The sequence below is a fragment of the Mytilus edulis genome, chromosome 12 (genome assembly GCF_963676685.1).
Source record: "Mytilus edulis chromosome 12, xbMytEdul2.2, whole genome shotgun sequence".
NCBI lineage: Eukaryota > Metazoa > Mollusca > Bivalvia > Mytilida > Mytilidae > Mytilus > Mytilus edulis.
Window position 1 is genome coordinate 872699 of NC_092355.1, and position 12645 is coordinate 885343.

Consider the following 12645-nt stretch of genomic DNA (forward strand, 5'->3'; position numbering starts at 1 on the left):
TGCTATACAATCAGTAAAATGTTACACACGAGAAAACACAAATCAACAAAACCATACAAACAAAAAATGGAAGACTCCAGGTTTATACGGTATATGCAATATGCTATACAATAATTCAATATGTTACACAAGAGAAAGCATTAACTTACATAGCAATACAATCAAAATGGTTGTATACAGTATATACAGTATGCCATATAATCAGTTAAATGCTTCATTAGAGAAAATATGAGCCAGTAAAGCAAAGAAATATAAATGGTAGTCCATATTTGTATACAGAATATAAAATATGACATGTACAATCAGTCAAGATGTTAAACAAGAAGAAAAAAATTATGAACCAACATAGCAAATAAAATGGTTATCTATGTTTGTATACAGTATTTAAAGTATGTTATACAATCAGTAAACTGTTGCTCGAGAGAAAAACAAAACAAAACACAATAGCAATAAAGTCAAAATGGAAGTCTATATTTGAATAAATACAGTGGCAAACAATAGGTAAAGATGTTACAAAAAAGAAAACATGAATCAACGTAACAATACAACTATAAATATGGAGTGCGTCTGATGAATTGTAACTTTGTAAAACAACGAAAATATTGAAAAAACTAAGTGATACTGGAACTACATTGACATCAACAGAATGTTTCTTCTTTTCCTTGTAATAAAATTCCTAAACAATCATGTAATACTTCGCTTAGCTAAACAAGTAAAAATAGAGAGAAAGGAATGGAATTAATAGCACTAGATATCAAACTTATCAAACAAACACCAATCAACAACAAAATAAAAATCATCTGATAAGGAACAACTGACAAAGAACAAGAGTTAAGAAGAACGTTTGTCCTCCTTTTTCATGTGTTCTGTTACAATCATTACTACAGATGTTTGTCCATTTTCTGTTGCAATCTTCAAAGGGGATTCCCCATCAAGTCTACATATTTGTGTATCTGCTCCTTTATCTAATAATAAATTTACAATATCCTCATGTCCTACTTCACATGCATAAAATAATGCTGTTGTCCCATCTTCTTTTGTTATGTTGATGTTAACATGGTAGTTGAGAAGACAATGGACTACATCTGTCCTACCCATAAAACAGGCTATATGTAATGGAGAAGAACCAACTACTACATCAAACCCATAATCTACTGTCTTATCACTGATGTAATTTCTAACATTTGATGAAGCCTTTTCTAAGAGAAAGTCAAACCATTCCTGTCTTTCTTTATCTAAGGTGTAATCCAGACGGTTAGTATATGTATCTGTTATAGACTGTTTACTATGCATACATATATTACAGTCAGCATTATTCTTTAACAGTAACCGTGTTATATCTATGTATCCGTTCAGTGCACTGAAATATAAAGCATTACCTCCATCATCTGTCTGGGCATTGATGTCTGGTTTATGTTTCAGTAATAGCTGTACTATATTGATGTGATTTCTACTACATGCAACGATCAGTGGTGTCCAGCCATCATTGGTACAAAGATCAACATTAGGATTCTTCTCTAACAGTAACTTTACTATATCAGTATGTCCATAAGAACTTAATAACAGAGGACTTTTGCCACCCTTGTCATATAGATCAACATTAGGATTCTTCTCTAAAAGTAACTTTACTATATCAGTATGTCCATTATTACTTGCCAATAACAGAGGGCTATTACCACCATTGTCACATAGATCAACATTAGGATTCTTCTCTAACAGTAACTTTACTATATCAGTATGTCCATTATTACTTGCCAATAACAGAGGGCTATTACCACCATTGTCACATAGATCAACATTAGGATTCTTCTCTAAAAGTAACTTTACTATATCAGTATGTCCATTATTACTTGCCAATAACAGAGGGCTATTACCACCATTGTCACATAGATCAACATTAGGATTCTTCTCTAAAAGTAACTTTACTATATCAGTATGTCCATTATTACTTGCCAATAACAGAGGACTAACACCATCATTGTCACATAGATCAACAAAAGGATTCTTCTCTAACAGTAACTTTACTATATCAGTATGTCCATTGTTACCTGCCAATAACAGAGGACTTTTACCATCTTTGTCACATAGATCAACATTAGGATTCTTCTCTAACAGTAACTTTACTATATCAGTATGTCCATTTAGACCTGCCAATAACAGAGGACTTTTACCATCTTTGTCACATAGATCAACATTAGAATCCTTCTTTAACAGTAACTTTACTATATCAGTATGTCCATTGTTACTTGCCAATAACAGAGGACTTTCACCATCATTGTCACATAGATCAACATTAGGATTCTTCTCTAACAGTAACTTTACTATATCAGTATGGCAATTGTTACTTGCCAATAACAGAGGACTTTCACCATCTTTGTCACATAGATCAACATTAGGATTCTTTTCTAACAGTAACTTGACTATATCAGTATGGCAATTGTTACTTGCCAATAACAGAGGACTTTTACCATCTTTGTCACATAGATCAACATTAGGATTCTTTTCTAACAGTAACTTGACTATATCAGTATGTCCATTGTTACTTGCCAATAACGGAGGACTTTTACCATCATTGTCACATAGATCAACATTAGGATTCTTCTCTAACAGTAACTTGACTATATCAGTATGGCAATTGTTACTTGCCAATAACAGAGGACTTTTACCATCTTTGTCACATAGACCAACATTAGGATTCTTTTCTAACAGTAACTTGACTATATCAGTATGTCCATTGTTACTTGCCAATAACAGAGGACTTTTACCATCTTTGTCACATAGATCAACATTAGGATTCTTCTCTAACAGTAACTTTACTATATCAGTATGGCAATTGTCACCTGCCAATAACAGAGGACTTTTACCATCATTGTCACATAGATCAACATTAGGATTCTTCTCTAACAGTAACTTTACTATATCAGTATGTCCATTTAGACCTGCCAATAACAGAGGACTTTTACCATCTTTGTCACATAGATCAACATTAGAATCCTTCTTTAACAGTAATTTTACTATATCAGTATGTCCATTGTTACTTGCACATAACAGAGGACTATCACCATCATTGTCACATAGATCAACATTAGGATTCTTCTCTAACAGTAACTTTACTATATCAGTATGGCAATTGTTACTTGCCAATAACAGAGGACTTTCACCATCTTTGTCACATAGATCAACATTAGGATTCTTTTCTAACAGTAACTTGACTATATCAGTATGGCAATTGTTACTTGCCAATAACAGAGGACTTTTACCATCTTTGTCACATAGATCAACATTAGGATTCTTTTCTAACAGTAACTTGACTATATCAGTATGTCCATTGTTACTTGCCAATAACGGAGGACTTTTACCATCATTGTCACATAGATCAACATTAGGATTCTTCTCTAACAGTAACTTGACTATATCAGTATGGCAATTGTTACTTGCCAATAACAGAGGACTTTTACCATCTTTGTCACATAGACCAACATTAGGATTCTTTTCTAACAGTAACTTGACTATATCAGTATGTCCATTGTTACTTGCCAATAACAGAGGACTTTTACCATCTTTGTCACATAGATCAACATTAGGATTCTTCTCTAACAGTAACTTTACTATATCAGTATGGCAATTGTCACCTGCCAATAACAGAGGACTTTTACCATCATTGTCACATAGATCAACATTAGGATTCTTCTCTAACAGTAACTTTACTATATCAGTATGTCCATTTAGACCTGCCAATAACAGAGGACTTTTACCATCTTTGTCACATAGATCAACATTAGAATCCTTCTTTAACAGTAATTTTACTATATCAGTATGTCCATTGTTACTTGCACATAACAGAGGACTATCACCATCATTGTCACATAGATCAACATTAGGATTCTTCTCTAACAGTAACTTTACTATATCAGTATGGCAATTGTTACTTGCCAATAACAGAGGACTTTCACCATCTTTGTCACATAGATCAACATTAGGATTCTTTTCTAACAGTAACTTGACTATATCAGTATGGCAATTGTTACTTGCCAATAACAGAGGACTTTTACCATCTTTGTCACATAGATCAACATTAGGATTCTTTTCTAACAGTAACTTGACTATATCAGTATGTCCATTGTTACTTGCCAATAACAGAGGACTCCAGCCATCCTTGTCACATAGATCAACATTAGGATTCTTTTCTAACAGTAACTTGACTATATCAGTATGGCAATTGTTACTTGCCAATAACAGAGGACTTTTACCATCTTTGTCACATAGATCAACATTAGGATTCTTTTCTAACAGTAACTTGACTATATCGGTATGGCCTTCCTGACTTGCCATGAGCATTCCAGTAACTCCATCATCTCTGCATTGATCCACGTCCACATCATTATGTAACAACCACTGAACAATATCAGTATAACCATCATAACAAGTATTTACCAGTGGAGTATTACCTGATCCACAGTTATCCTTTAGTACTACTGTATCCTTGGTACTGGCTAATGTTATTTGTTGTGGTTTTTCTAGTTGTTGTAAGTGCTGTAATAACTGTTGTTTGAATGATGATACTTTCATATTATTGTTATTGAATACAGCTCCCACATTTCCTGAGGACCAGTCCTTGATAAACCTTTTTAAATATGATTCTGAATAATCATCTGGTATTTCTATAATGAAGTCTTTGTTTCTATTCTTGTCATATGGTGATTTTTGACAAACAAAACGTTCATGTACTAAATTACTATCACCATGATCTATCAAACATTCAATCATGTTTTGACCAAAGTAATGAGCAAGGAAGTCAAATAGTTTATCATGTATAGTTTTATAAATTCCATTCTGTTTACAGACAAATGTACCATCTAGAGTATCAAGTGATTTCATTAATTTTGCCTTTGATGTAATTCTGTTGATTTCACAGGCATCACATATGTCTTCTATGATATGTTTTTGTTCGTCTGTCAATTTACCCTTGAACCATTTTTCTTGTAGCTGATTATTAAAGATAACACATAAAGCCAGACTACATTTTCTCAAGATCCCGTCATCACCATGCCGACTTAAATTGTCTAGTTCATTCTGATAGAAATTAAAGGGATTTTTGAAAAAATCTTCAACATCTGCATGCTTCTCCTTATCATACAAAGAGCATAAAAGTGGAAATAATTCACTATTTTGTGATAATTTATCAATATTGTCTAAGCTTGAACCAATATAGTTTTTTGCTATAGTATTTTTTTCTACAGATGTAAGACATAACTTATCTGATATTAAGTTACATTCACAGGATTTAAAGGGTAATAATATATTAAACTTATCATCTTTAAAGACTTGCAATCTACAAGATACAATAATCTTACACTTGTCTGCAATAACTCTTTCAATCACAGGTAACAATTGTTTCCAGTTGTCAATTTGCTGTTGATTCGCAGTGAAATTTCCACAAATATCATCTACAATAAAGACTGTCTGTTTACCAGGCTGATAATAAGTTTTAATGTCGGCTGGTAATTCTACTGGTATTATATTGAAACCTTCCTTCTGTAAAACAAGTGCTGTGTGTCTGGCAATAAATGATTTTCCTACTCCTGATGGGGCAGTTAATGTCAAGCAACTGTTTGCCTGTAAACATTCCATGACATAATCACTGGCTCGCGTAGGCACAAACATTTTATCTTTTGTTTCCCAGTCTTTCATTTGTGTATGTATCTGATCTAAAACAATATATGAGAAGCTAATAAAAATTCAAACAACCATTATTTATATGAATTATGCATTAGTATTTAAAATATTGTAACCTTAGGGAGCTACCATTTGATTTTTATGGGGGTTAGGATGAAAAATTGTGTCCTGTATTTTTTTTTGTAATATCGCGGTCCTGCCTTTTTGTTTTTCACTTTATTTGGTCCTGCCTTTTTGTTGTTCACTTTATTTGGTCCTGCCTTTTTGATCCTGACTTTTTATACATAATTTCACATGCTGCCTTTTTTATTGCAAAGTTGCTACTCTTGCCTTTTTTTACTCAAAACTTCTGTACTGTTTTTTTGTATGCCCAACCTACGATAGTAGAGGAGCATTATATGTTCTGGTCTGTGTGTCCGTCCGTCAGTTCCTTCGTCCGTCCGTTCGTCCCGCTTCAGCTTAAAGTTTTTGGTCAAGGTAGTTTTTGATGAAGCTGAAGTCCAATCAACTTGCAACTGAGTAAACTTGCTGCTTATGATATGATCTTTCTAATTTTAAAGCCAATTAAAGACAAGACTTTTGACTCCATTTTCATGGTCCACTGAACATAGAAAATGAAAGTGGGAGTTTCAGGTTAAATATTTTTAACGATCCATTGAACATGGAAAATGAAAAAGCGAGTGGCGCATCCGTGTACTTTGGACACATTCTTGTTTTACTCAAAATTTCTGTATTGCCTTTTTTTGAAATTTCATCATAGACCCCACCAACCCTCTTCCCCAAATGGTAGCTCCCTTTGTCTTTGGTATATGTTATTTCATATATTTTGTCACTGCAGGAACCTTGAATAAACGGTATGGGATTTAATTGTTGTAGAAGCTTGCTGGCGACCTGCATTTGTGTTAGTGCTTTTCCTTTTTAACTTTTTTGGATTCGAGCGTCACTGATGAGTCTTTTGTAGACGAAACGCGTGTCTGGCGTATATACAAAATTTAGTCCTGGTATCTATGATGAGTTTATTTAGAGGATCAATGTATAAAATCTTTAAAAAAACTCGAAATACTTTCTTTATAGTGGATTTAGTCTATGGTGTATGTTATTTGTGACCTTTTATACCTTACTATACAGTATCGGTTTAATAATTGTTGAAGGCTTTAGAGGACACTTGACTCATTAGCTATCATACCACATCTGCCTGTTTAAAAAGAACTCAAAATATAAACTTTATAGCAAGACAATAATGTTTCGTTCATTTTTTTACATAAATAAGGCCGTTAGTTTTCTCGTTTGAATTGTTTTACATTGACTTATCGGGGCCTTTTATAGCTGACTATATGCGGTATGGGCTTTGCTCATTGTTGAAGGCCATACGGTGACCTATAATTGTTAATGTTTGTGTCATTTTGGTCTTTTGTGAATAGTTGTCTCATTGGCAATCATACCACATCTTCTTTTTTATATGTATACCAATGAACATTTCTATAAACAAGTAAGTTATTATAAAATCATTCAAAATAATAAGTCCATTCATTGTGTTGTCGATCCTTCGAATCAATTTTTGACCTTGAGTTGAACCAGTCAAGGTCAGATGTCATCTTACTTTAATATTATATAAGTCTCAGACTAATTCGACAACTGACAAATTATTGCAGAGTTAAAAGGCTTTGAACTGACCAAATATTAAAAATAAATATCTGCTAAGCATGTCCAAAGGTCGCATGTATGCATTTATTTGCTGTTGTTGTCAAGATATCAAATACATGAACTAATATTATACCTCTAATATTCTTTGGAATAACGTCTTCCAGCTCAGTTTCCAGTTTTATTATTTTGTCTTTAAGACTTGAATTTTCTTCTTTTTCTGAAATTATAAAATAATTTTGATTATACAGTTATATGGTGAATTACATAAAGGAAAATGAACTAAAGACATTTATTATTAGAAACATGTTTATATAACTACATGTAGATGTGTCGAAACAACACGAAAAAAAACATGCATGGATAGTATCAATACTTAATTTGATGAAAAATTTCCTTGATCAATGAGTAGTTAAATTTCAAACTATCATCAAACAGGAAGTGGATGCCCTGGAGATATATTAAGAAGTGATGAAACGACATGAAAAGCACCTTGATCTGTAACTCATCATGGTAGACCTACATACAAAAAATCACCGCAAATCCGAAGGCGTATAGAAAAAAAGTCGTATAACTGAATTTCAACAATTCATCAAAGCACAAAGCCTAACATTTATGCAAAAACTACCAGTGTGGAACGTTATATAAACTTGATCTGTAACTCATCAAGGTTAAATTATATACCAAAGCCCAATATCTGAAGGCGATTAGAAAAAAAAGTTGTGTGTAATAGTTTCTTGCGGAATGATGGTATGACGGTATGACGGAATGATGGAATTACGGAATGACAGAATGACGGAATGAAGGAATGAAGGAATGACAGATTGACGGAATGACGGAATGTTGGCAGGACAGTCAAGGGTAAAACTAAATATATGGCCGTACAACCATAAAAAAGAAGTTGTTGTATAATTGGCAATGAGGAAACTCTTCACAAATAACAATTTGAAAAAAAGTAAACCAGTATAGGTCAATGTACGGCCTCAAATACGGAGCCTTAGCTCACACCGATCAACAAGCTATAAAGGGCCCCAAAAGTACTAGTGTAAAACCATTAAAACGGGGAAAACCAGCGGTCTAATCTATATGAAAAAATACGAGAAACGAGAAACACGTATAAATTACATAAACAACGGGATTAAACGTTTTAATGAGTCCAAACCTTCTTCCTTTTTCTGAAATAATAACATAACATCACAACAAACACACGATAAAATATCAATTGGCAGGGTTAACTCAATCAAAAAACGTAAATTAATACACTATGCACGAATAAATTTGATCTGCGATATCTGAATGCAAATGCACAGTGTAAGGTTCTTTTAGGTTTAAAGTTCTTCAACTGATTAAGTCCCTATATATTCCGTCACCATGGTTTTCAAATATTGTTCTTTGAGCATTCCTGATAGAGGTAAATCCAGAAAAGTATTACAAACACTGTGTTGTTTTAATTTTAATTTTTCTCTATGTGATAAAGTGTTCAAGATAATTATCCTAAATAGTGAAATTTGCCCCAAAACAATGATGTTTCAGAGTAATAACTCAAAAGACTTCATCTTGGTTTAAATATTGACAAAAAAAAAATTTGAAGGATAAAAACTGACCTATTTGTTGAATTTTTAGAGAAAAACATAAGGTCATGTCGCTATGATTACCTTTTAGACCATCTAGAATCTTCTGAACTTGTTGTTTAGTCACAGTGTCCAATGAGGTTTCTTTTGCACCGAAATCATGCTTTCCACCAATTCTTACCACTATCTGTTCAGAAATAATAATTAAAAATGATTATAGATAAACAGTTGACACAGAAGCATGTCTCCCGCTTCGTAATATTGGTTGTAAAAAGCAAATATTGAAATTAAAAGGCAATATTTTAAAGTAAAAAAATCATGACTGAATTTGCAGGGCCTATATGGAAAAGTGAAATGCCAATGCTTATAAAACTGTATATCAAATATCATTGACTTATAAAAAGTTCCCTCCAAACTAACCAAAGCACAACTTTAACTTGTTTACTATGTAAAAATTACAAAGTCAATGAACCATCATGACCGGTGGACATGAGACTTCAAAATGCAAATACAACTGCACACCAAATATGAGTGACTTTATACTATTTATTAACCATTAGTCATGTATCTTAAGCTGATCTATCAACTTGTTAATAATGCAAAACATTCAAAGTCATTGTACCATACTGAAGGGAGGACACAAACAATCTCAATTGAATTGAGATGTGCCAATGCTCATAAATCTGCTTAGCAAATATCATTGACCTCAAACTAATACCAAATAAATACATGTACACTAAGCAAACGTTTCAAAGTCAATAAACCATGACTGAGGGGAGGGCAAACTATTATCCATGGAATTATGATTAGCCAATGCTTATATAATTGTATCCTAGAATCATTAACATACAATTTATGTTTCTCTTTAAACTGACCTTGTCACATACTAAGACATGTAAAGTAAGAAAAAGATTCAAAGTCAACAATCTCTATGAAAATAATGTGTGTCACTGAACTATTGCGTTCCAAATATCAGTGTCCTACCATTACTGGTTCACCATAAACTTGACCTTATCACAAACTAATACATTGATGATGTTGCCTTTTCAACTAAGTAGACGGGAGACAAAAAATAATTTCATTTTCAAACACGAAAGCATGTCATATCCCTATCTTTTATCTTATGTATTTTAACTGCATCAAACATACAAAGTCCATAACTATCCTAAAGGCACGTAAAACGTTGTCACAGTCAACCTCTGCACTCTGAACTGCAAATTGACAGACAGGTTTCCGTCATACCCAATATAATTGCTTAAACATGTCATATTAATCTGGAAACCCAAAGTCTTACGAGGTAAACAAAAGTAAAATAATTATGTGATTGATGACTCGTGCTTTGCAAAGTTAAAAAGGGGCATAATTCTGAATTTGCAGTACGGTTCAAATTGAAAAAGAACAAGCTCATGTTTTTCTCTGACTGTTTGCTAATTTAGTCTTAAATGCATGATTTGTTTTACATTTAATTTAGTTGTTATTGGCTGAGAATTAGCTGTCAGTAACTGCGAGTATTATCAGATCTGTACTTAGTGTCTTTTTGTAGTTGGGATGTACAAGTAACCGGTGACCATGGTGACGTCTACATGTTTTTGTTACATGTATTTCTATGTGTATCCATCTGAAGAATTAGGGCTTTTTCAACTGATTTGTATAGTTCGTTCTTATGTTGTACTGTTACACCATTGTCCCAGGTTAGGGTTGGGATCCCGATAACATGTTTAACTCCGCCTTATTCTGTATACATGTGCCTGTCCCAAGTCAACAGCCTGTAATTAAGTGGTTACTTAAGGTTTGTCGCTGTGTTACTGTTTTTTGTTCAATATTTTGTACATTAATTAGGCTGATAGTTTTCGCGTTTAAATTGTTTTACATTGTTTTGTGATTTCGGGGCCTTTTATAGCTGACTCATTGTTAAATGCCGAACGATGACCTATAGCTGTTAATTTCTGTGTCATTTGGTCTCTTGTGAAGAGTTGTATTTTAAGCAATCATACCAAATATTTTTTTATATTTATATTAATGCTATCAATATTGGCTTATAATAGCTGATTTTTCATTAGGCAAATGAGAATGTTTTTGTAAAAAATCTTACATACGTATTTAGCTAAACCAGATACATAATTGGCCTTGTTGTTTCCGAGTGAAAGGATAACATTTGTTTCACGTCCATGCTCTTCAACTTTGTACTCTTTTCTCTTTTAATATATTTTGATTTGAGCGTCACTGATGAGTCTTATGTTGACGAAACGCGCGACTGCCGTACTAAATTATAATGCTGGTACCTTTGATAACTATAATGTCAACTTTAGAAAAGAACTTACTGCTTTTACTGTTTGATCACATTGTCGGTATTGCTGTGAATCCATGGTTTTCATGTTTAGGATCTTTTTGTACCAAGTCTGTAGTCTATACAAGTCTGCTGCTAATCTGGTATCACTGCTTTCGGGTTCTGTATCTGAAATCTGTTTTTCTTTAACCATAGAAACTAATGTAACCAGTGTCTGGAATCCTGGTCTGTTTGTTAGCTGTGGTACTGTGGCTCCTGTAAGACAAAGTGTCTTTCAATTGTGTTTTAGTTCAGATCCTGTTTAACAAAAAAACTGGGATAATATATATATATTGAAATTTTAATATGTTCGATGTTCACACTCTTGTAAATAGTAGTTAGACAACCATTAATAAATAGATTACCGTTCTGGAACCGAAAACTGTTTTGATAAACAGTTAACTAGTTTATTTGATGTGTCTCGAAAATAAATAATGTCATTGATGACAACCAGAGAATATAAACAGTCAACCTCTACAGAGCTTCAAACCAGCTTGAGAGGCATGGACATGAGAGTATATAAGGTTTTCTTGTTTGACCTTTGTTTTACAATATGGTATAGGTTTTGCTTTTGATGAAGGCTGTACGGTGACCTTTAGCATGTTTAGTTGATCACATGTACATTCGCGTGTACATTGGTTGTTTCATAAGTTATCATATGGTGTGTTAATAACAATTCAGCAAACGTTCAGAAAATTACCTGTTTCAAGTAACTTTAGTTCATCTTGTGTAACGTTTATTGATTCTAAGTCAAAAGCAAGCTTTGCATTGACAGGGTCCTCCTTGAGAGCATCCAGAAAAAGCAGATAATCTTGTTTACTTCTGATATGATCTATAAGTTTTCTATTTATTTTGGCTTGTACTGGACTGGAATTTATTCCTGCACGATCATCAGGATCTAAAACTTCCTTTGATATTAATGAATCAATGATGCTTTCTGTATTAGACAAATTCTGAGTCAGATTGTGGTAGTTCTTTTGTAACCTGACTGAATGGAATCCTGTAACTAAATTTGAGACAAGTAATTTACTGTCACAAAAGCTTTGAAATTTGGATTACTTGACACTTAAATACAAGAAGAACGTTGTGCAACTAGTATCATTAAGATATTTGCTCTTGTAATGTTAACTGTTGATATACATTTTGTATCTATAAAAGTGTTCAAGATTATAAAAAAAATGTTTAAAATTGAGCAGCTTGTAATTTTAACTCGCCAAATTGAAATCCGACTTGCCAGATTGGCAAGGTTTTAAAATGCTTAATTTGCTATTTTATTCGTACCTCAATATATTTGATAAACATTTTTTTCAGAAATAACTTTATTCTAGGTTTACTTTTATGTTTTCCCTTAAAGCATGTCTACAGTTGGGTGTAGACCAAGCATTACATAAAGTAAACGCAAATTAACGCGGCGTGCACATATTTCGTTAA

At 33.0% G+C, this 12645-nt stretch overlaps 1 protein-coding gene across 1 annotated transcript in view; it reads right to left on the reverse strand.

The window, feature by feature from the left end:
* Window positions 1–564: 564 nt before the first annotated feature.
* LOC139499375 (uncharacterized) overlaps window positions 565–12645 on the reverse strand; it is a 36776-nt gene continuing 24695 nt past the window's right edge. The window contains exons 6-10 of the mRNA XM_071288057.1: window positions 11915–12220; window positions 11210–11430; window positions 8973–9075; window positions 7454–7537; window positions 565–5708 (exon numbers count right to left, since the gene is read on the reverse strand). Coding sequence (XP_071144158.1) covers window positions 832–5708; window positions 7454–7537; window positions 8973–9075; window positions 11210–11430; window positions 11915–12220 — 5591 coding nt within the window. The 3' untranslated portion in view covers window positions 565–831. The remainder of the gene's footprint in view (window positions 5709–7453; window positions 7538–8972; window positions 9076–11209; window positions 11431–11914; window positions 12221–12645) is intronic.